The sequence below is a fragment of the Equus asinus genome, chromosome 15 (assembly GCF_041296235.1).
Source record: "Equus asinus isolate D_3611 breed Donkey chromosome 15, EquAss-T2T_v2, whole genome shotgun sequence".
Classification (NCBI taxonomy): Eukaryota; Metazoa; Chordata; class Mammalia; order Perissodactyla; family Equidae; genus Equus; species Equus asinus.
Window position 1 is genome coordinate 32,093,334 of NC_091804.1, and position 23,768 is coordinate 32,117,101.

Here is a 23,768-nt window from a genome sequence, read left to right on the forward strand (position 1 = left end):
ACCACCCCCATGCCAGTGGGCTAGGGCAGGGGCTCAGTTTCTCTTTCCTTCCACATTTGTTCCTGGACAGTTCGTCACCTTCCTATTCTCCAAAGAGAACAGTGTGTGGAACTCACAGCTGGATGCAGTGTGCCCAGACACCATGAACAACCCTCTCTCCCACTACTGGATCTCCTCCTCGCACAATACGTGAGTGGCTCTGTCAGCCTCGCCCAGTAGTCTGACCTTGGGCGGGACAGGGCTCACCTGAGCACCCTTGCCTCTCCTTCCCTGTCCAGGTATCTGACCGGGGACCAGTTCTCCAGCGAGTCCTCCCTGGAAGCCTATGCTCGCTGCCTGCGGATGGGCTGTCGCTGCATTGAGTGTGCGTGGGGGCCGGGGCTGGGGGAGGAAGATGGGAGGCCTGCCCACTTGACTGTGGTCATGTTGCTCCCCAGTGGACTGTTGGGACGGCCCAGACGGGATGCCTGTCATTTACCACGGACACACCCTTACCACCAAGATCAAGTTCTCAGATGTCCTGCACACCATCAAGGAGCATGCCTTTGTGGCCTCAGAGTGAGTCGGGGTGGGAGACCCAGGCATAAGTTTGGAATCTAGCTCTCTCCTATGACAGGTCAGAGGGACCCCTCAATGTTCTGTCCCCACTCCTCCTGCGTTTCATCTTCGTCCTACCTCTTGGCTTCTCCTCTTCTCCTGCTGCTTGCTTGAGCATTGCTTCCCAAGTTCCTCCCTGTTGCCTGCATCCTTGGCCTGCTCTCTTCATAGGTCCTTCTCTTTAGCTGGGGAACATAGTCAAGCTCTTCCTATCCTCAGAAATTACCTCCTTAACCCTGGCCTCTTTCGCCCATTGTCCTACCAACTCCTTTCCCTTCACAGCCCAGAGAATTGTGTGTTCCCTGTGTCCCATTCTGCAGTCCCATTCCCCCCTAAGCCGTGGTTGCTAGTCTCTCATGCCTCACTGAAGGGATCACCAGAGGTCGCCCAGTAGCTGAATTTGGAGGCTCCTTCTCATCTCTCCTGAGCTCATTGGTGCGGGATGTCTCTCTGCACTGCTGGGGCAGCCTCCACGCTGGCCCAGCTCTGGGGACACCTATCTGTAGCAGTCCCACCCCTTTCTTTCTGCTGCACCATAGCTGCCCCTGTAGGACCCCTGCCACCCTTCCACTGGCCGGGGCCTGCTTCTTCTCTGGGATAGCTCCCTATAGGCAGGGCCCCCAGGCCCTTAGATCCTAACACCTCACTCTGAGAGGGGCTGTTTGGACTGAGCCTTGATTCTGTGGAATCACAGGGTCTGTGTCACTGCACTGGTCCTCTACCCTGCAGGTACCCGGTCATCCTGTCCATCGAGGACCACTGCAGTATTGCCCAGCAAAGGAACATGGCCCAGTACTTCAAGAAGGTGCTCGGGGACACACTCCTCACCAAGCCTGTGGACATCGCCGCAGATGGGCTGCCTTCACCCAATCAGCTCAAGAGGAAGATCCTTATCAAGGTGGGGGTGGTGGGCTGATGGGGGACACCCACACTTTTTCAGTGCATCCCCCAGGCCGTCGATCCAGCTGTTGATCTAGGCCTGGGTGAGGAGATGGAGCTGTGAGACTGGGGCCAGCATTGCCATGTCCTTGCTTGCCCCCCACAGCACAAGAAGCTGGCTGAGGGTAGTGCCTATGAGGAAGTGCCTACATCTGTGATGTACTCAGAGAACGACATCAGCAACTCCATCAAGAATGGCATCCTCTACCTGGAGGACCCTGTGAACCATGTGAGGGCCAGGCCAGGCTGGGTGGTGGCAGGCAAGGTGGTGATAGGCAAGGTGGTGAGAGGGCTCTGTTCACCGGCCCCGCTTTGGTCTCTCCCAGGAGTGGTATCCCCACTACTTTGTTCTGACCAGCAGCAAGATCTACTACTCTGAGGAGACCAACAGTGACCAGGGCAATGAGGATGAGGAGGAGCCCAAGGAGGTGAGGGGCCAGCCCTGGGCTGGGGGCCAGGCCAGGGTCAGAGTCACTGAATGTCTTTGCTGTCACCCTCCCTTTCCCAGACCAGTGGCAGCACAGAGCTGCACTCCAACGAGAAGTGGTTCCATGGGAAGCTCGGGGCAGGACGGGACGGGCGGCACATCGCCGAGCGCCTGCTCACCGAGTACTGCATTGAGACCGGGGCCCCCGATGGCTCCTTCCTAGTGCGCGAGAGCGAGACCTTTGTGGGCGACTACACCCTCTCTTTCTGGTAACCCACTCCCAGTGCGTGTGCTTGTGGATATGGCACCACCAGAGATAGCTGTGGTCCAGTTTGTTTTTGTTCCAGGCTTTCATGTGAAACGTCATTTCATCATGTGCATATGCGTCGTACACACACACACCTGTGCACGTGTGCACATACCTAATTTTTTGGTTAGTGTGAGGCATCCCTCCTATAGGGGTACTTGAGCTCCTTAGGAGGTTTGCCTCCCTCTTTGAGACTTGGTGCTTCGCTTGGGGTGGAGCATGGTGTTCAGGGCTTGGGCCTGCTTCTCACTGCCTCCCTATCTTCCCTCAGGCGGAACGGGAAAGTCCAGCACTGCAGGATCCACTCTCGGCAGGATGCTGGGACCCCCAAGTTCTTCTTAACAGACAACCTCGTCTTTGACTCCCTCTATGACCTCATCACACACTACCAGCAGGTGCCCCTGCGCTGCAATGAATTTGAGATGCGCCTCTCAGAGCCTGTCCCACAGACCAATGCCCACGAGAGCAAAGAGTGAGGGAGGGGACAGGGGGTAGGGTGGGGACCTGGCTGGTGATGGCCACAGCCTGACTTGTTCCGGCCTGTCTTCAGGTGGTACCACGCAAGCCTGACCAGAGCACAGGCTGAGCACATGCTGATGCGTGTCCCCCGTGATGGTGCATTCCTGGTGCGGAAACGGAATGAGCCCAACTCTTACGCCATATCCTTCCGGTGAGGGCTGTGGCCCTGGGGTGCTGCATGTGGTACAGGGCTATGCCTGGGTCTGGGCTGCCCTGACCCTGTATGATTGTTCTGTCTTTGTCAAGGGCCGAGGGCAAGATTAAGCATTGCCGTGTCCAGCAGGAGGGCCAGACTGTGATGCTGGGCAACTCGGAGTTTGACAGCCTCGTTGACCTCATCAGCTACTATGAGAAGCATCCACTGTACCGCAAGATGAAACTGCGCTATCCCATCAACGAGGAGGCGCTGGAGAAGATTGGCACAGCTGTGAGGGCCTGGTGGTTAAGGGGGCATGGCATAGGCAGGGGAGAGACCAGCGTGGCCCTCCAGAAACTCCCAGGCTAGCTGCTGGGCAGGCCCGGAGTCTAACAGTTACAGGGTAATCTGGATGTACGGGACAGAGAGGCCTGGGGTATTATAGGAGCTCTTATGAGGGCCATTTAGGCCCACTGGGCGCCAGGAAGGTGTCCTAGAGGGAGTGACGTCTGAGTTGTGTCTACAAAGATGGACACGAGTTAGGCAGGTGAAGAGGTATCAGATGAGCATTTAAGCAGAGAGATCCCCGTGAGTCAAGGTGTGAAGTGAGGAGGTCCTGGAGCTCACACGGGGAAAGGGTAGGTCCGAGGCTGGAGGCTTGTCCCCAGGGCAGGGGACAGTAGGCTCCAGAAGTGTGGTTGTGGAGGGCAGAGCTACAAGGGTGAGACCAGTGAGGAAAGAAGGCAGGACTGATGGTGCAGGGGGCGATGAGGGCTCTGGACTAGGGTCGTGGGCTTGGACGGAAGGAGAGTCCAGGATGCAAGGTCCACTTGAGACTCTTCTTCTCAATGGACACAGGTGGCCAGGGAGAGGATGGCCATCCACTGGGGGCTCAGAGTTGGAGGGGGCTCAGCAGTGAACGAGTGAGCCACTGAACAAGAACACTGAATGTGTGGTGTCTGGGAGGCTCGCTGCAGATATCTCAGAAACAGTTTGGGCCTCCAGAAACAGCGATTTTAGAATCGTGGGGTGGACCTCAAGGGTAAGAACGTGGAGAGAGGAAGGCATGAGGCCAGGTCCCTCAGGCCATCCCCACTGAGGTTGGGGGACCCTGGTGGACCAGGTGCCAGTGAAGGGGGAGACTTTGCCACCTGGTGAGGAAAACCAGGTAGGGGCCAGCCGCACTGGTAGGGGAGGAGGGCACATGGAATCCAGCATCTCTGGCAATTAACATATCCCATTCTGTCCTGTTTCCAGGAGCCTGACTACGGGGCCCTGTATGAGGGACGCAACCCTGGCTTCTATGTGGAAGCAAACCCTATGCCGACTTTCAAGGTACAGCCTCGGGCCTCTGGGCACAGGAAGCTGAGGAGGGTCCCCTGCTGCTTGGGGCTTGCATCTCTCTGCTCAGGGCCCATCTGTGGTCTTTGTGGAGAAGTGGTGTTTGTGGTTTTCCGAGGCCCAAGAGGTTGTGAGAGATGTGTGGTTGGTGGACGACCGCAGCTTTCCCGGGGCCGACCCCTCCCCAACGCTGTCCCTGGGGGTCAGCACTGACCCTTCCAGACTATTTCCTGGGTATCCCCCATTTCCTCCCTGGGCAGCAGCAGGCTAGGGGTGGGGCACACCGGCCAGAAAACTTAGTTCTTTGTCCCTCAGTCCCTCACCTCATGGAGATCTGTCAGACGGGATCTTCCTCTTTTTGCCTTGTTCTCTAAGGAGTACGGAGCTGGGCCCTATTCCTCACCCCCTTCCCTCAGCAGCCAGGGAACCTGGGAGAAGCTTCCTCCTTCTACTTTCTAGAGGAGAAATGATGGGATCCCAGCCATGCCCATAGGCTTCCAGGTCCCAGGGGAGGCACTCAGGGCACCTGCGGACACTCCCTTCCTGGCCTACCAGCCCTGACTTCGAGGGGCAGATCCAAGGTTCCCCCTGTGGCCAGGCAGGGCTTGCAAGATTCCACCTTGATCCTGAGGAGCTTCCGTGTCAGAGGCCCTGGCTCTGTCCCTGGTCACATCTGTCCTGGAGCCTCCTGCTGGGCCAGTAGTGAGGGCTGTAAGTAGGGCGCGTTGCCGGCAGTGCCACCTCCTGCCACCTGAGCCCTGGCTGGGAAGTCCAACCACACGTGTGCACACGTGGGCCCTGAGGCTAGGAGAGTGGCGAGGAGGGACTGTCTGCTTTAACCGGTACTTCTCACCTCTGCAGTGTGCAGTTAAAGCCCTCTTTGACTACAAGGCCCAGAGAGAGGATGAGCTGACTTTCACCAAGAGCGCCATCATCCAGAATGTGGAGAAGCAAGAGGGAGGCTGGTGAGCCCTGGTTCCTGGGCCTGGAGAGCCTGGGGTGTGGTGGGCCGGGAGGCACAGGGCCCTGCATGTGCCCCCAGTGACGTATGTTTGCTGGTTGTCCGTCCCACACGTGTACCAGTAGTGCCTCCCTTGGCCTGGCTTAGGTGTGGGGCCCCCCAACAAGGGATACCCTTCTCGTGGGAGTTTGGGGTGGTTGCTGGGGGTCAGCACCTTGTGCCTTCCACAGGTGGCGAGGGGACTATGGTGGGAAGAAGCAGCTGTGGTTCCCATCCAACTACGTGGAAGAAATGGTCAGTCCAGCGGCCCTGGAGCCTGAAAGGGAGGTGAGACCAAAGCTACATTGGTGGGACAGGATTCCCATCCTCAGAGTCTCTTCTCATGCACACACGCATCACACACAGTGTCAGGCGTGCCTGTGCATGCACAGCCTCCCATCACATGCGGTCCAGGCATACCCCCTGTGCTGTCCATGATGTCGGACATACACGTGCTGTGTTTATGTAGTCATGTGTACACTGGTAAGATGTATTTGTCGCACACACATAGACATCCCGTCACACATGTATACAGCAGACATGCTGACGCTCTTGTGGGCTTTGATTCCCACAGCACTTGGACGAGAACAGCCCTCTGGGGGACTTGCTGCGGGGGGTCTTGGATGTGCCAGCTTGTCAGATTGGTGAGCACCCATCCCTTCTCTTGTCCATTGTCCCTTGAGGGAAGAAGCCAATGGCTGGACCCCCAAAGGCTGCCCTCACTCTGACTCTCCCCATACTTGGACACCTCTGGCTCCCTTCTTCACCCTCAGCTTTGACCCCTGCATGCTCACCCTGTGCCAGGCACTAATGGGTTGGGTCACGGGGTGCGACAGAGGCTTGGAGACGGGGTGGGCAAGGGCCCATGGCCCAGGTTAGAGGCCTGAGTCAGACAATCCTGGGTTTGAGCCCTGGCCCACCACTCCCAGCAGTGACTTGTCTCTGAGCTACAGCGTCCTCAGGTGTAAAATGGGCTTGGCAGAGCATGACCACCCCCCTCACTGGGTGTGGGAAGGAGGATAGGTAATGAGAGAACTCATTTGAGCCGCTGCCTGGGGTGTGGAGTGGGGGACATAGAAATGCTTGTTGCCAGCTCTCGTCTTCTCTCGCTCTCCCAGCCATCCGTCCTGAGGGCAAGAACAACCGGCTCTTCGTCTTCTCCATCAGCATGGCGTCCATGGCACACTGGTCCCTGGATGTTGCTGCTGACTCTCAGGAGGAGCTGCAGGACTGGGTGAAAAAGATCCGAGAAGTGGCCCAGACCGCAGATGCCAGGGTGAGAACCTTCTGGAGCCCGTGGGGGTGCTCGTGGGGCTGCTGGGTGGGCAGCATGTGAGCCTGTTGGGTGGCTGAGGCCTGTAGGACCCCACAGTAATGGAGCAGCCGCAGGTGTGCAGCCACAGCCCCCACCTCTAGGCAGGGATCCAGAAGAAAGAGACCATGTAGACAGCGTTGTGGCATTAGGATGTGTTGAGTTTCAGATATTTGTGGGACATCCAAGTGGGTCTGCTTAGTGGGCAACTGGATACATAAGGGCAGAGGTAAGAGGAGAAGTCCTGGGCTGGAGGCAGAAGTGGGTGCCCAGAGGCTTAGGAGGGATGAGGTGGTGTAAACTGCCTAAGGGAGGCTGGGTACTGAATGGTCACAAAGCATCACTGGGGAGTGCAGCCAACCCTAGGACTCTGAGGTGTCACTGGCGCATGATGGTGATGAGGATCCTGTCCCCTAAGAATCTTGGAGAGCAGGTGTATCCTCAGGAGTAAAGAAGAGGAAGGACAATTCCAGTGTCAGACTGAGGCCAGAGGGCCTTTGTTTACTGTCCAGTGGAGTCTGGAAGGGGAGGAGGAAGGGCCCAGAGTACCCGCAGTGTGGGCATGCCCAAGGCTGGCAGGGGCTTCCATCTTCTGGACGGGGCTCTAGCCTGGGCTGCAGGGCCTTCTGTGTGTCACCAGCTCACTGAGGGGAAGATGATGGAACGGAGGAAGAAGATTGCCCTGGAGCTCTCCGAGCTTGTTGTCTACTGCCGACCTGTTCCTTTTGATGAAGAGAGTAAGTGCCAAGGCTCAGGCAGGGTGTGCGTGTATTTGGGTGCCCTCCATGGTAGACACAAGAAGAGTGTTTAGTCCCTCTATACGGGAGTTGGGGGAGCTGACCCTCCAGTAACTCCCTGGGTGGGTAGGCTCTCTGTAAGTGTTCTCCCTGTTTGGCCCAGAGATTGGCACAGAACGTGCCTGCTACCGGGACATGTCATCCTTTCCGGAAACCAAGGCTGAGAAATATGTGAACAAGGCCAAAGGCAAGAAGTTCCTCCAGTACAACCGGCTCCAGCTCTCCCGCATCTACCCCAAGGGCCAGCGCCTGGACTCCTCCAATTACGATCCCTTGCCCATGTGGATCTGTGGCAGTCAGCTGGTGGCCCTCAACTTCCAGACCCCAGGTGAGGAGGTGCCCTGTGGGATGGGGTGGGGCATTGCCGGTGGTTGAGCTGGAGGCTGCTATAATCTGGCTCTTCCAGACAAGCCTATGCAGATGAACCAGGCCCTCTTCATGGCCGGCGGGCACTGTGGCTACGTGCTGCAGCCAAGCACCATGCGGGACGAGGCCTTCGACCCCTTTGACAAGAGCAGCCTCCGTGGGCTAGAGCCATGCGCCATCTGCATCGAGGTGGGTGGTGCTCATCTGTGGGCTTCAGGGTGGGCAGGCAGCTGCTCCACTGGGGCTCATTTCAGGAGTCAGGACTGAGGTGCTGATTAATATGACCGGGGGGGGCGGCCAGTGGACTGTTCTTGAGCTTGAGGAAGACAACCGTCCTCTGAGGTGGAAAGGCAGCTACGAGTCTCTGCTGTGGTGCTGGGTTCCGAGTGGCCTGGACCAGAGGCAGCTGGGCTAAACACAGCCTGTTCTTGACACTAAGAAGTCAGGCTGTCCAGTGAGGCCAAGTCATGGGTAGCCACTGACAGGAGTAGGCAGAAGATGGGCAGGACGCTAGTGCCATTGGTGAGTCAGGGGCCTATGGGCAGGAACAAGGTAGATGGCACTTAATAGAAGAGAACAAGGCTTGAACTAGAGTGAGCCCCCTTCCCCACCCCCTTGAGGCCTCAGAGCTCTCACTCCTTTGTAGCAGTCCTTAAGTACCCTTGATGCCCCTAGTGAGAAGCTGTGACATAGGCAGCCCACTGCTCTTGGGTTCAGGGTAGGTGGGGCCTGAGCAGAGTCTGGAAGGAGGACTGAGGACAGCATGGGGTGAGCATGTGCTTCTTCCTGGAAAAGAGATTTCTGTTTTTTTCCTGGGGGGGAGGTAATTTAAATATTCCATGTTAAAACACGCATGGATTTAACATGAAGTAGAGTATAAAGACTCACATGAAAATTGTGGCCAAAGCTGAGGCTTCTTCAAATGAATTTTTGTTGGCAACGCTTTTTTTAGGGCCATGAGGGATTTAATGGGCAGTGTCCTTGGGGCCCAGCAGAGGGCGCACTGCCTCCACTGCATAGTGGAGACTTGAAAGGAGCAGAAAGGACAATCCCAGGCTCATCTTTGCCTGCCTTACAGGTGCTGGGGGCCCGGCATCTGCCGAAGAATGGCCGAGGCATTGTGTGTCCTTTTGTGGAGATTGAGGTGGCTGGAGCTGAGTATGACAGCACCAAGCAGAAGACAGAGTTTGTGGGTGAGTCAGGCTTCCCCACTCACTGTCCTCATCCTCCCAGAGGCATGAAGGTGCCTCCGCACCAGTGACCCTGTCCTGTCTCGGTGGTGCCCTGATGCCTGTTGCCCTTGCTTTCGCAGTGGACAATGGACTGAACCCCGTGTGGCCAGCCAAGCCCTTCCACTTCCAGATCAGTAACCCCGAATTCGCCTTCCTGCGCTTTGTAGTGTATGAGGAAGACATGTTTAGTGACCAGAACTTCCTGGCCCAGGCTACTTTCCCGGTGAAAGGCCTGAAGACAGGTGAGGACCCTTCCTAGAGACAATGTCCCCGTGATCTGGCTGGTGAGGGGGGCCTTGCTTGGCTCCCTCCTGGGCTGAGGGATAGGCCTTCCTCCTCCTAGGATATAGAGCGGTGCCTTTGAAAAACAACTACAGTGAGGACCTGGAGCTGGCCTCCCTGCTCGTCAAGATCGACGTTTTCCCTGCCAAGGTAACTGCAGCAGGGTGGGGTGAGAGCCGGGCGGCAGCCCCGTGACATGCAGGGGAGTCACTGACCTCTCGTGCACTTGGCCCTTGTTGAAGCAGGAGAACGGCGACCTCAGTCCCTTCAGTGGTACGTCCCTGCGGGAACGGGGCTCTGATGCCTCGGGCCAGCTGTTTCATGGCCGGGCCCGGGAAGGCTCCTTTGAAGCCCGCTACCAGCAGCCATTTGAGGACTTTCGCATCTCCCAGGAGCACCTTGCAGACCATTTTGACAGTCGGGAACGAAGGTGAGGGGGATGGAGGGTAGGTAGCCAGTGTGCACGTGAAGGAAAGGGTGCTGGAGAGACAGGAAGGAGTGGCTCAGTCCTTCTTAGGTACCTCTCCTTGGTAGAAGAGTTATAATTATCTGGTTTGGAGCTGTCCCGTGGGGCTATAAGGCCCTGCTGCCAATAAGGACACTCTTCCCTTCTGTCCAGGGCCCCACGAAGGACTCGGGTCAACGGAGACAATCGCCTCTAGTTGTGTCCCAGCCTCGTTGAGAGCAGCGGGTGCTGTGCGCCTCACAGAACGCCGTGAACTGGGTTCTTTGGAAGTGGGCTGCCGTGGCACCCTTCCTGGTCTTGCAGCCTGGCGCCTGGATTCCAGCAGTGAATGCTAGACAAAAACCAAGCCATTAATGAGATGTATTACTGTTTTGGGCCTCCACACCCCAGCTCTGGGTGAAGGCAAAAACTGTCCTGTGTCTCGCATTAAGCACACATCTGGCCCTGACTTCTGGAGATGGATCCTTCCATCTTGTGGGGCCAGGACCACGGCTGCAGCCCCTTGGAGAGGGAGGCTGCTGCAGCCAGCGGCGCAGGAGGCTGAGAGGAGCCATTGACGTTCCTGAGAGAGGAAGAGGAGCAGCAGCCTTGCTGGACCAGGGAAACAAAGTTTACATTGTCCTGTAGCTTTAAAACCACAGCCAGGCAGGGTGGGAGGGCAGATGCCCCCACAGTCTGGCCTTGGAGCCAGGGTGGAAGAGCACAGGGCCTGCCTGGAGAGGGGCTCTGCCTGCCCAAAGAGGACAGCACAGCACAAGGGCACATTGCCCACGGCTGGGAACACTACCCAGCCTGAAAGATACAGGGGATCATGTTAAAAATAGCAGTATTGGGCAGCCCAGCCGCTGCACAAGGGGCCAGAGGAGGAGGTGGCTGAGCCTTAGGGTGCCACCTGGAGCAAGGACAGCAGCAACTCGGAGCCATGGGAGGATGAGGGCCAGAGCTGGGTGTACTGCTCCAGGCTGCACTGTTGCCCAGAGCCAGGGTGCGATCTGATGCCAACACCCTGGACGTGAGCCTGGAGGACCTGCTCACCAGGGTGGACAAGTTTGTGGGCGTGCTACATGGCGACTTCTCCCACGTCGTCATCAGGGGTGTGCCTCGAGTTTACATGAAGGCCACCTGGATGAGATGCGGCAGGTCTACAGCAAGATGGACAGCCTTTGTCAGAATGATTGGCGTCAGCGTGGCCAGAGTGGAGAAGCAAGTCACCAAGGCAGAGGCTGAGCTGGGGATGTTCCCCAGTACATTCAGGAAACTCCTGCACACAGTCAACGTACCCTCCTTCAGCAAGGCGCCCTCCAGCAGGCCCCAGCAGACCAGCTACGAACCCCCGTCTTGTTCCGGACCAAAGACCACTTTCCCTTGTTGCAGTGAAAGACCTTGGGTGTGAGTCTGCTAGCCAACACTGCAAGAGGACGCTGAGGTTATCTCGAGTATTAAATCCATTGAAAATCCTACTAATAGACATCCATGATGTTGGAGAGTATGGAATTTTACAGTTTATTTTTTGCACACCCTATTTCTCACTGTCTTCATTATTTCACGTAGGATGTATGATTTTCTATGTCTTCCACTTCTAACCTGAAAGCTGCTTGGTGGGGGGACTGGAGAAGCAAAATGGATCTGTGCGCTGTGGCAGAACTGTTATTTTTATGGATTTTACAGCTCAACTAACAGTGTTACCTTTTCAAAATTTATATATACTCCTAAAGCCTTGTTATTATTTGATCCTAATAGTGATTCAGTTTTCTATAGCTTACTTTTAGGGTAGATGGTAAATTATTTAACATTATATTAAACTTTCCATATCATGGATAGTAAACCGAAGGAAATTATACAATTTCTGAGAAAATGTATTGATTTATTTAAACTAATTCTGAAGTTGTATTTGAAAATATGACCTCACAATCTTAATTTGTCCATAGCAAACATGTCTATATATGGTTGCAACATTTGGTTTATAATTTAAATATTAATAAAGGTTTTAAATTTTATTGGAAAAGCTTTTCTTCTGAAAAGGACTTTAAAAAAAAAAAAGGCAGTATTATTTTTCTTCTCAGTGGTATTGTAACTGAGTTATTTACGCCTGCTCCTTACCCTTGGAGGGAAACCTTGGAGCAGAGCCTTTGAGAGAGTGGCAGGTGGGCTGCCCGTGTTGGAAGGGGTTCAATTTGGGATGTTAAGGCACTGTCAGGGATGGGGTAGTGGGGCAGGAAGAGAAGAAACAGCAAAGCCTATTCTGGTGAGGTGGTTTTTTCTGTTTGGGGTTTTTTGAGGCAAAGAAGACTCACTCAGTATTTTATCCCTTAGGAAGGAAAGCGGGATTGAGGAGTTGCCGGCCTTGTGGGCAGGTGAGGGGACAGGCAGGCAGGTGCTGAGTGAAGCTGCTTCACTTATGGCAATTTCTGTCTAGCAGGTAAAAAGATCCAAAGAAGGAGCTGGAAAGGCTGGGAAGGCAGTCCCACTCGTAAGGACAGAGGCTGGGGTCCAGGCCTCTGGGCACAAAGGTGCCTCATGGATGGCCAGCATTCAGCGCACACAAATCCACTGCCCATGTTTGGGGTCAGGGTCGGCCATTTGCTAGTTCTGCTCCCCTGTTAAGGGCTGACTGCTAAATAAATCATCTTTATGCCCTTTTTTCTTTAACTTGTGTGCTCTTTGGGGGGACTCAAGAAAGCCTATTGTCTGGAGACTTAACTAGGGCCAACTGCCTGGTAGTTATTCTGCAATAGAAGCAGGTAGGAAGTTTTGGGTAACTTCCCAGGTCAAGCAGATCTTTCTTTCCTCCTCTGGGCTACAAAAAGGTTTGAGGCCACCCTCCCCTCCAGCTTGTCCACCGAGGGTGTGACTGGGCAGAGTGCAGCCTGCCTGGGAGCAAGCCCAGGTTTCCAGGGCCAGCCAGCTTTGGCAGTGAGCAGGAGGCAACCAGAGTCCTTTCCCAGTTCCACAGAGAACTCTCTGTTCCAAAAAAAAAATGGAGCACTCAAATGTTGGTTGCTGGGTGCCACTCTGGTGGCCTCTATACCTTGTAACCAAAATCTCTGTACCCAGAACATGGTTAAAAAGGCCTTGTTCTTCCCTTCCTGTGGCTCTGTTTTCATAGTGGTCTGCGTTGGTATGGATCAAAAATGATGGCACACAGATAAAGAGTGCCTGCCTGATGGACAGATGGGTGGGTGGGGATAGGCATAAAAAGCCAGCCCAGGGAGCCTGAGATCTGTCATTGAAGGTGAATGTAATCAGTTGGTACTTAAAATGGTAATTAGTATACCCCTGGTGTGATAATACATATACCAAAGCATGGTTGGTGGCTTTGGAGAGACCAGGATTTTTTTTTTTTTTTTTTAAGACAAGCCCAAGGTGGATTTTAGAGTTGTAAGTTCAGAGCCTCCCTTTCCTATACGACGAGTCAGACCAAAGGTATACATATTTCCCAGTTCACAGATCTGGGGCCAGTCCTGGTCCTTTGTAGGCCTCTCTGAGCATCACCAACTTGGAGAACTGGGATCAGCTTAAAGAATTTCCTGTCATCCACTGAACTAGATACAATAGCCAGTATCAGACAGTGCCGTTGCTCAGGTTCCTGCTCGCCCCTTGGCTTTCTTCCTACAGCTTCATGGTCCTACTGAGAGACAGGAGGGTAGTCTGTTCCTTGGGACAAGAAGGTGGTGGGTAGAAATTAACCTGGGCTTCCCTGATTCATGTTTTCCTGCTCCAGATTCTTATGGTCAGGAGAGAGGTTTTCTCATCAGCAAAAGAAGAAGTTCTGTGCTGGCTGTTCGGTTAGAGGCCCATCTATGTCGTCATAAAACATCCCTGGCTTGCTGGTGTTGACCACTTTAATTTTAATCAGAACACACCTCCATTTACTGAACAACTGTCTTTCTGGAGCGTGAGCTGGGAACAGCTCTGCCATCCCTAAGGCAGCTTCACACGGTGGCCCACCTTTCTCTAGGCTCTCCTACAACACTGCCGTTGCCTTTCCTTGCCAATGTCTAGATCATTCTTCCTACTAGAAAACACGACTCTCAGTCAAAGAGATTCACAGATCAGTTTTCACCTCAAATTCCTCGAGACACACCTGACGATTTTTGGCCCAGGAGGCCCAGCAAGTGTATGGAGCTGGGGAGAGCCCCTCACTTGGGACTGAATGTCGGCCAGAGGCGGGGAGTTGCTTGCCTCAAACCATGCAAACAGGCCACGTCCCTCAGTGTGACAGCTTTGGCTGGCACCGCCTTCCACCCCCTGGGTTATGCATCACCTGAAAAGCTTCTAAAAATTACTGGTGCCTGGGGTCCTAGCACAGGTTTTTTCAAAACCTCAGGTGATCAGGGTTGAGAACCTCCAATTTTAGCAGAGGAAACCAAAAGAGCAGAGTGGGGGAGAGGAAGTCAGTGGTACCAGGGGCAAAGGCAAGAAGTGGACTGGCTCCTTTGCAGGGTCCTCTCTCCTGTCATCATCAACAGGAACTGAGTCTGGCTGGCCAACAGATCAGGGACAAGTAGACTGGGTTCAAAGAGGCAGGCCTTAATTTTCACCCAGGGGACACCCGCGTACACACAGCACTGCTTACAATGTCAGGGGCTTTCTGCAGCCTGATCATAGGACTCGGGTCAAGAACTCACTCTAAAGGCTGCCCTGCGGGGAGAAGGCAAGAGCAATTTCCGATCTCAGTTGAGGGTATTGCCATTAACAAAGAACTGTGGCCGTGAGCAGAGAGGGCACATCTTGAACATTGCCTGAAGGCTGAGCCTGGGGCTAGAAACTCACTTGTCTTTCAACTTGAGCCCATCATCTCTCACCATTTCAGTTCTGCTGAGGAAGAATACTGTAACTAGTATCAGGTTATCCCACCAAACTAGCTCAAGGAACAAAACAAGGGCACGCCTCCTTCACATTCCCATTAAACAGATCAAGCCCTATGTCAGCCTGTAAGTCCTCTTCACTGGGTCATCCTCTGATAGTCCCCAGGGGACTCATGCCCAGGGGTCAGTCGAGTTCTGTTCCCTGCCTAGAGGCCACTGCAGCTGTCCCAAGGAAGCCCACAGCAAACCCCTGCTGGCCTCTACTGCAACTCCATCCACAGTTGTGCCCCAAGCGAGCCACTAGCTGAGTCTGCACTCACGATGGGGGTCAGAAGATTGGCTTCAGGGTTCCACACCAGGCCGGTCTAGCTCCCAAGGACTTGCATTTTAGATTCAACACAAAGCTGCTTCCTCAAGACTTAAGTTGGCCTCCAGAAGGGCCAAGTCAGGAACAGACCCTGGTGTCCACCTGGGATCAGAATCACTGGCCTGCCTTGGTATGTCTCTGCCCCAGGTGATTTTATTTCAGAGGTCCCTTTTTCCTTCTGTCACAGGTCCTTACAGTCATCCCAACAAGATTCAATTGCTTTGACTCTTAAACGTTGGGCTTTTAATCCTTGGGTCCTTATGCATATTCGCCAACCCCTGCTTAGCAAATGACAAGCTCTGCTTCTCAGTACTTTTCTCACAGGAAAAGAAAAAGACTTGCCAGTATCCTCTCACCACATACCTCATGACTCCAGGTTTGACTCAGTTTGCCCTTGTCTATTTAGCATAATTTCTAAAACATCTCAATTCTTTCTCGTCAAAGCCATTACAGTGGACCCAGCAGTGTAGGAGACAGGCGAGCTGGAATTTTCCTGAAGTGGGCCGAGGGAAACTACCCACTCATCCAACCAAGTTTAAGGTCAGTCTTGCCTACAGAATAAATCATAACTGAAGTGATTTTAGCTTTTTTTCTGGCTCCCCCACAAAATAAAGTCAGCAGATGTGAAATGTATTTACGTTTTTATTTAGGAACAATCAAAAGATATGAAGTACCATTTCGGCCCATTTCAAATTGTACAAGCAGTTTGTCCCTGTTCCCCTCCCTTATCCAAATCCACAGATACAAAATTTAGGAAATGTGCAATTTGCATCTTAGAAATAGCAGCATCCCCACAGGGGACCTCGTGAGGCCTGGAGAGACAGCCCAAAAGAGGGCAACCCACTCCTCCCACCTCAGCACAGCCAGGGTCCAAAGGCAAGTTCCATCTTTCTATTAAAAACATTTACCCAGGATACAGAATTCCTGTTCCACCCAGGCCTAAATGAGAGTCAAAGTATGTCTCTCTCTCAATTTGGTCTCTCACACTTGGCCACTGCAGGAGGTGGGACCCCTTCACACAGTTTGGTAAAGTTTCAATTTGCCTCTGGACAAACAGAAACAGGGCAGTTGTCTCTGACTTAGCACCAAGATGATCACCTCTTCAGCTGTCTCTGGGAGACAAGAAGCACACCAACAGCACACTCCTCAACAGTCATTCCCCAGTCTGGCTTCTCAGCAGTCTGGCCCTCAGGGAACACAGGGTTTTGCTCAAGACCAGAATATAACTGGGTAGTAGAAGACGAGGAATCAGGACCGTCACGAAGGACCCTGGAGGCCTTTGGCAACCTCCCCACTTCCACAAAGACTGTGCTTGGGAAACTTTCAATGAACAATGGCCGGCCGGGGAGAGGGGAAGGTTGGCATGTTTTCTTTTTAATAACAATTATGGCACAGTCTGGCCCGTCTGACACGGCATTGAACAAAGCAGCTGCTCAGAAGCCCGCGGGAACTGCACTGCCCAGGGCTGACCACCTCTCCCCGGCCCTCGCCCAGCCTCACTGGGCAGCCTGATTACCGTGCCAGGTCCCTGCGGAGGGGCGAGCGGGCCTCTCCTGCTCAGTCAGCTCCAGTCGAGCCAGGGCTCCGCTGCCTTTCAAGCAAACTGCAAGAATGAGCTGTATGGGCAGGAAATAGGGATGAGTGACAGTGTCTCTCTTTAAATACAAAGGAAAGGATTACCAGGTACTGCGTGGGTGGATTCTTACCCTCTAACAGTGCACTCTGGGGAAAGACCAAGCACTTGCAGCTTCTTGTATTCAGTGACTCTGAACAGGCCTAATCCTTCTCATTTCCCCTTCAACTCCAGTCACATTGAGCACTTCCACATCACCCATTTATCATGGAAAGGAACACAAGCTATAAAGCATCAGCCAAGAAAAGCTATTCATTAACACACTCCAGTGCTCATGAGTGCGCACGTACACAGCAGAGCCAGTCTCCTGAAAGAGGCACTAACGGCAGGTAAACTTGGACTCCTCTCGGGTACCCTGGCTTGCCACCCGCCCTGAGTGGACAGCAGGAAGGACAATAAGAAGCCAGAAGAGAAGATGACCACAGTGCCCCCCACCACCACCCCCAAGAATGGGCCTGCGGGCTGTGCTCACCCCTCCCTCCGCTCAGTCAGCTCTGGCCCGAGCAGCAGCAGGGGCCAGGTTCTGAGGGCTGCAGAAGCCTTGGGCTGGCAACAACAAAGCAGTGACTCTACATTCTTTGTGGATCCTTGCAGTCCTGCCTTTCAAAAATCAGAGAAGCAGGTTCTGCCCCTGTCCTTGTCTGTATGGTAACCAGGGCCTGCCTAGTCCATTCCAGACTTTGGATGCTCTGGACTTTGGGCAGGTAGAATGGTTGGCTCCTGCTGGATCCAGGCTGTCATGTCTCCAGTCTGGTGAAGGACTGGGGCCCCATTCAAAGGAGAGGCTAGATTTGTAGGCAGGTCACAGAACAGCCAGTCTTGACAAGTGAGCTCAGAACTGAAGAACCAAAAGGCAGGCTCTCCATCCTCTTTAGGGCCAAGTGCTCTGTCTCTGCTCCTTTCACCTCACAGTGATGTGCAGATGCTGGGTCAACACAGAGAGAACTGGGCTTAGAGAACCCCTTCCCAGAGTGACCCGGCACTGGGAACACATAGAGATTTCAGCAGAAACGAATTCGAACCACAGCCTGTCAGTTCCATCTGGACTTACTGCTGGGCTGGGTAGCAAGCCAAGCAGCACTCATGATCACCACTTCCACCGGGCCAAAATCAAAATCCACCACTTTGTTGAGAAGTTGCTCACAGACTCCTCAGCCCTGGTGTCGCACGGCTTGGCTATTCTAAACGGGCCAGAGAAAACAGCATGGTGAGTACCTCAGACTGAAACCTTGCTCGGGGAGGGGACTTCAGGAGAAGGCTTGGGCTCCACACTCCCTGCCTTCTCAGGTGTTGGAGTTTTTCTGAGGGCAGGTGCTCCCTAAGCCACAGGAGATGGCTCCCTAAGGTCTGGGCAGGAAGGCTGGGAGGGCTGCGGCTCCTAGGGAAAGGGACCAAAGAAAGCTGACTCAGGAGACTCTGAAGAGGGGACTCCAGTGTGGAGTGAGGAGAACCGAGCCTTGTTATCCTCCTGACTCAGGCCAGCTGCTGGCTTTGGCCGGGAAGAGTTGGCTGTGCAGACCTTAACATGTGTAGAGGACTTTTCTTCTCCAGCATACAACTTGCAAATCAATGCAATACATGAAAATTTAAACTTTTTATACAAAATGCAAATCAAACCAATAATCTGCCCCTGGTAAACTCTGAGCAAGGAAAAAGGGGGAAAAACCTTTAGGAAAAGCCCAAACTCCAGGTTTGATTTTGTTTCAGATTTTCTTTTTGGCTGCTCCTCCTCTCCTGCAAAGTGCCTTTATCTACTTGGGCTGAGACATCTGACTGACAAAGCTGCTCCCATCCAAGGATTTTGGTCCAAGAAGAGAACAGGAAGACAAAGAGGCAACAGGGCTCAAGACAGGGCAGCACAAGCGGGGAGCTGTGGGAGGAGAAGTGCATAGAAACTTGAGCTCCCAACCAGAAAGACCAACGCCTACCCTCCACAGAAGGCAGCCCGGCATAGATGTCGCAGAGCCAGAGAGGAGAGGGAGGTGACACAGGACCTGTCACTGGACCACTGACTGAGCAGGATAAAACCCACAAGAGCCACATCTCAGCCTTGAGAACACAGAAACTTTCTGGCCCACCAGCCTCCCATAGCCAGCTGGGACAAGACCATTAGTACATGTGGGAGCCTACAAGGTACCACCCAACACTGTGCCCAGCTCCCACCTTTTGCTTCCAGAGAGCAGGGTGTGGGGGCCTTGGGTCAAGGCGCTTTGGTCCACCTGAACAGCTGCCAGTCTCTTCCCCAAGAAAGGAGCTCCAAGTCAAGCCATACAGTGCTACCAAACCCCAAAGTGCTGGCAAGTCGTCCAAGTAGTGCTTTCTATTTCAAGAACCCGAGATTCCTGAAAATGAGAACCATCCTCACAAATCAAAAAGCTCCTTAATAGTCAAGAATTAAAATAAGAAATCAAAATATGCAAAGTATATGTATCATAAATCCAGATTTCCTTTATCAGAATGATGATCTAGTTTTACCCATTAAAACTGGATCTACAACCCCATGTAAAAAATATAATGAACCAAACATGTACAAGACATAGGCAACAAGAAACACTGAAATATTTTACTATCTCTGACAAGTCCAAGTGCATACAGAGAAGAGAGGAAAGGTTAGTCACCTCATAAAATAGGCTTTTTCCTCAGGAGAGACTGACCCCACCTTGCCTCTCAACCCTGCAGCCCACGGACTGCCTTCTACCGAAGGCTACATCACAGAATCTAACCCTTCGGTGGTGTGCAAAACCGCAGTGATCTGTCTTGCAACAGGGCCACAGGGCTGGCTGCCGCTGTCCCCCATCTCCACTGGACTGTTGGTGCAGTCCCAATTTCCAGGCTAGTGTGGGTGTTTCTCTGTGTCCAGTTGGCTGTGTTCACAGTTTTGCACCTAAAGCCCTGGGTACCTGCTGCAACATCCCTTTAGGCTCCTGTCTCTCTCATCACCACCTCTGATCATCTTATTCTTTCAAGTATGAGGCCCAAATCCCAGTCCAACAGCACAGGAAGGAGGAGGGTCTGTCCAGTCTGCTGGGCTCCTTACCTGGGCAGTCCTGCCACTAGTGGTGTGGCCCTGGTTGTTGGGCAGGGCCAACATCTGTGAGGAAACATGCCTGCAGCACTCTAACTGCTCCACATTTTAAAGACGAGCTTTAAGGTGGCAAGGTGGGTCACTCTGTGTCCTGCATTAACTTGTCCACCATGTAATTTACTTTTTCTGTTTTGCTGTTTGGGTTGTAAATGAAATGTGAATACAAATAAAATAACCAAGAAAATCCTCTTTAAACACATAACCCTTTGGCCAGTGCATGCGGAGCTCTGGGAGTGATGCTGGCAGGGTGGCGTCTCAGACACTTGGAGATGGCTTCGTGCTGGCCGCCCAGCTGTGCCCAGTGTCCTAGCACTTCCTCCAACACAGGCTACTTTCCCCAACACCCATGTGCCACTAAGTTCCTCAAGTGTACACGTCAGATGTACATTTCACGAGTAAAGTATCAAATGAGTATCTGCACTGTATATGCATCTATATAAATTAATCCGCACGTACATAACAGTAAAGGAAAAATTCCAGGTGTCTGTTCTTTGAAGGAAGGCAATCACTCGCCGTTCTTGGCAATTCTGCAAAGAGGCCTTTGGGACTAAATAGCTTCACACCCAAAATGGAAAGGATACAAAAACAGGCTGTAAAATTTGCCAAGTCCTCACAAGTCACCTGTTTGAAACAAATAAGAGGTGGTCCCTATTGGGACAGGGAAAGCAGGAGAAGACACTTGAGAAGAACAATGGTTCAAGGGCTTTTGGTTTCCAAAGAAAGCCCTCTCCTGGAAGGAAGGAGGTGCTACCACCATCTTCGTCCTCAGAGCCAAGCCAGCGAGGCGCCCTGCTGGTCCAGTTCCCTGGGAGGGGTCGGAGAGGACTGTACCTAACCCACCACCAGTGTTTCTTCCCCAAAGCCCCTGCCATCTCTCTGGGGTCTCCTAGTGCTGCCAACCCAGTGTGGGCCCAGGAGGAGTGTGCCCACAAGGCCTTGGTGCTTTGGGAAGCAGGTGCTTGACAGGAGGTGCCACATCTTTGGCTGCCCCACTCTTTACCCACTGCTCTCAGAGCAGCCAGTCTTGGGGAAATAGGGATTTACCATTTAGTACCGCTTTATAAGCAAGTTTCCCCAATGTTTCAAAGGCACCTTTTCCTCTGATTTTCTCAATTAAAAAAATGGATATGAGGGTTAAGCTAAAGTAGATAGAAATCTTGACTCCAGGTTTGGGGATATAAACGTAGAACCTTAAAAACATCCTCTCGAGGACCTGTCCGGTGATGTCCAGCACGCCAGCCAGGCCCTTGGCGTGGGGGCCAGGAACCTCCACATGCAGGTCTTTGTGCCGGAGACCACCCGGACTCCGACAGTTCCAAAAAGTCCCCGAATCCCCTCAGCTCTCACTTTTACTACTGGGCAAGTGTGGGCTTCCTTCCCAAACCACATGCAGCTTTAAAGTGAGTGTGGATAAAGGGTTCCATAAACCATGGTGGCCAAAGCTACAGGCTGTGGTTACCCACTTTTACTTTCATCCCTCACCCTTATTTCTTTTTTCAATTTTCCTCTTACTCTAAACATGCCTAGATTTAAAAAAAAAAATGCGGGCACATCGGTCAGTATATTAGGCTTAACAACAAGTGTTTCTTTAGTTGATCTGATAACTGAAAAGTTATGGTCCATGATTCAAACTCCTATGAAAAAGCAGAATTACTGTAACAACTTAATAGAAAGGTAAGCATCATACACTAATCACATAACCAGTCCAGTTTTTAAACTGCAGGGGACAGCAGCTTCTGCATGACTATCCCACAAGGCAAGGCAAGCCTGGCATGACATTTTGCTGGTCACCACTTAACGTAGCAGAGATCTCTTTGAAGGTACTGCTCTCCTCAAGGAACGCAAAGGGGGCACATGAGGGTTCCAGATGTAGTTTTGAGTGTGCTGCCCAACTGTGGAAGGTGAGGGAACACATGGCCCCAGCGATCTCCAGAGAACAGACACAGGGCATTTTCAGAGATGATGTAAAGGACAATGTACTACTTTGCTAACCAAAGTTTCTATGCAGTGAAACTGTTTATAATCTGATGTTTTATTAAATGTGTATAGGTGGATTTATATGTTAAAAACTTGATTCTGTGTCTATGAATATGAAATCTGAACTATTTTATCCACTGGAAGGCAAAGGAAAGGTCCTACATTGTGGGAGGAAGAACTGACGAGAACTCTACTCTCCCTGCTTGCTCGGTGGTGGCAGGCCGAAGTTGGTGGCGGGCTCTGGGCTGTCTGCAAGGCCTGTGGAAGCTCTCGTGCGTGCCCAGCGGCCAGGCATGGGAGCGGCATGTTGGGCCCTTCCACGTGGCAGGCAGCATCCCAGACTGGCCAGTCCTTCACAGTAATCGGTTCAAATTCAGTCTGTTTCTGAGGAGAAAACACATGCCTGTCACCTCCACGTCAGCAGCCAGTTACATAGTCCCCAGGACAGCCTAGTCCTTGCCATGCCAAAGAGGCATCACTGGCTTTGGGGACCTCTTAATTCCATGAGCAGTGCCTTCCTGCCAGCCACTCCCCTACTCTCCAGCCTGAGGGAACGTGAAGAAGGGCATATGGGTTAAGGATGTGATGCTGGCTAAATCCGGCAAGACCTCAAACTCTTCAAGGGACCACTGCCAAACCCCAGGCCTAGCAGCTGGAGCAGGAACTTGTCTTCTCTAGGCTTACTAACCCTTGATCACTTCGGCTCAGCTCCCCATGCCGCCGCTGCCGCCTCTGGAGTCCTGTCCTGATCTGCCTCATCTTGCCGTCTCCCTCCTGGCTCTCCATAACACACTCTTCTAACATAATGGCAGCTGGGTCTAGTTTCTGAAATGTATTCTACTGATGTCTTCACTTCATTTATAACTTTCAACCCTAAAGTGAAAGTCAGGGGGGCTGCTCAGAGAGGTGCATCATCTGTGACACTTTCAGACATGGTCCTTGCATTGAGGCTGGCTGAGAAAGCTGGGAGAAACCAACTACAGATAAACAGATAAGCCCTTTCTGTACCCACGGTTATCTGCCTTGGAAAGAAGAGGACAATGCCACAATAGCATGTCCACCTGCTGCCACTCCTACTCTGTCCCACCGAGGACACCAACATTTTACTTTGTGTTAGATTTAGTAGTTGAGGGGAGCCAATGCTCATGATTCAAACCCATTCATCCCAACTCCAGGTTAGCTTTTTTAAAATAATTGTGGTAAAATATACATAACATAACTCCTCCCATTTTAACCATTTTTAAGTGTAACATTAAGTGGCATTAAGTACACTCACAATGTTGTGTAACTATCACCCTGTTTCCAGCTACTGAAGAATATAATTTAGTAAAATTTTAATTAAAAAAATAAAAGAAATTAGTTTGTTCCAGTTCCCAGCAGTCAATGCTCCTTTGCTGGCATAGCCAAAACCCGGGGTGGGCATTCCCCAGGAGCCAGGTCCAGTGCTGGAGAAGATGCTGAAGGCAACCAGCCCTGTGAGGCCAAACCTGCCTCCTGGTGCCCATGACACTCCCTGTGAGGACCTTGCTGACTCATGGGGGCCTGGAGGAAAACAAGGTCATGTCCAGAAATACCAGGCCCCAGAACCAACTTCTAAAGGTCCACAAATCAGAGAATCTGAGAATCCAGATACTTCCTCAGTTTCCACAGCCTCTTGTGAAGAGCTGAGTTACAACGCTCCTGGGCCATCCTGTGATGAGGCCTATAATGAGGAGACAAATACCTGAGGGTGGGGAAGGAAGGGAGAGGCTGGAAACTCAGGGATCAAGACCCTTGAAAATCAACACCCAGTAACTTGACTTCTCTCTGGCTTAAAAACTGTCTTCAATGAAATAATCTTCTAAAGTTTTCTTTCAAGTGATCGATGATCTAGAAAAACTGAGGAACAAAATTCAAGCTTTGGATTCCAATATACATCTAAGAGGGAAGATGATTTTCCGTTACTTCCACATCAGGAAGAAATGCAATAGAAATGCAAATTATAGGATTTTCATCATTAAAGAAAAAAAAAGCACTCCATGTATCTAAGAACAATTAAAGGCTTTCTTTCCTTTGGTTTACCAATTTGAGTTGAATTTCCTCAAAAGTCCTATTGCTCTCTCCTGCCCAGTGGTTATAGTTCTGCCTGACCCAGATGATGTTTTGGCCTCTTCTCTTACTGCTAAGAAATGGCTTGA

General features: G+C 52.4%; 2 protein-coding genes across 8 annotated transcripts in view; one reads left to right on the plus strand and one right to left on the minus strand.

Annotated features, from left to right (window-relative positions):
- The window catches only part of PLCG1 (phospholipase C gamma 1), a 35,342-nt gene extending 23,616 nt beyond the window's left edge, over positions 1-11,726 (plus strand). For 3 of the 4 annotated variants that reach the window (XM_014845947.3, XM_014845950.3, XM_070485933.1), the window contains 23 exons: positions 71-189; positions 279-364; positions 438-558; positions 1,327-1,495; positions 1,643-1,765; positions 1,863-1,964; positions 2,045-2,232; positions 2,542-2,742; positions 2,821-2,940; positions 3,036-3,216; positions 4,183-4,260; positions 5,128-5,231; positions 5,458-5,554; positions 5,841-5,910; positions 6,385-6,542; positions 7,219-7,315; positions 7,479-7,703; positions 7,782-7,930; positions 8,820-8,934; positions 9,054-9,215; positions 9,317-9,405; positions 9,498-9,685; positions 9,875-11,726. In XM_014845947.3, the coding sequence (XP_014701433.2) occupies positions 71-189; positions 279-364; positions 438-558; positions 1,327-1,495; positions 1,643-1,765; positions 1,863-1,964; positions 2,045-2,232; positions 2,542-2,742; positions 2,821-2,940; positions 3,036-3,216; positions 4,183-4,260; positions 5,128-5,231; positions 5,458-5,554; positions 5,841-5,910; positions 6,385-6,542; positions 7,219-7,315; positions 7,479-7,703; positions 7,782-7,930; positions 8,820-8,934; positions 9,054-9,215; positions 9,317-9,405; positions 9,498-9,685; positions 9,875-9,917 (2,985 nt within the window). In that variant the 3' untranslated portion in view covers positions 9,918-11,726. The remainder of the gene's footprint in view (positions 1-70; positions 190-278; positions 365-437; positions 559-1,326; positions 1,496-1,642; positions 1,766-1,862; positions 1,965-2,044; positions 2,233-2,541; positions 2,743-2,820; positions 2,941-3,035; positions 3,217-4,182; positions 4,261-5,127; positions 5,232-5,457; positions 5,555-5,840; positions 5,911-6,384; positions 6,543-7,218; positions 7,316-7,478; positions 7,704-7,781; positions 7,931-8,819; positions 8,935-9,053; positions 9,216-9,316; positions 9,406-9,497; positions 9,686-9,874) is intronic. The other variant, XM_014845948.3, reaches the window with a different exon arrangement.
- Positions 11,727-15,525: 3,799 nt separating this feature from the next.
- The window catches only part of ZHX3 (zinc fingers and homeoboxes 3), a 132,537-nt gene continuing 124,294 nt past the window's right edge, over positions 15,526-23,768 (minus strand). For all 4 annotated transcript variants that reach the window (XM_014845946.3, XM_044748862.2, XM_014845945.3 and 1 more), the window contains exon 4: positions 15,526-21,975. In XM_014845946.3, coding sequence (XP_014701432.1) covers positions 21,965-21,975 — 11 coding nt within the window. In that variant the 3' untranslated portion in view covers positions 15,526-21,964. The remainder of the gene's footprint in view (positions 21,976-23,768) is intronic.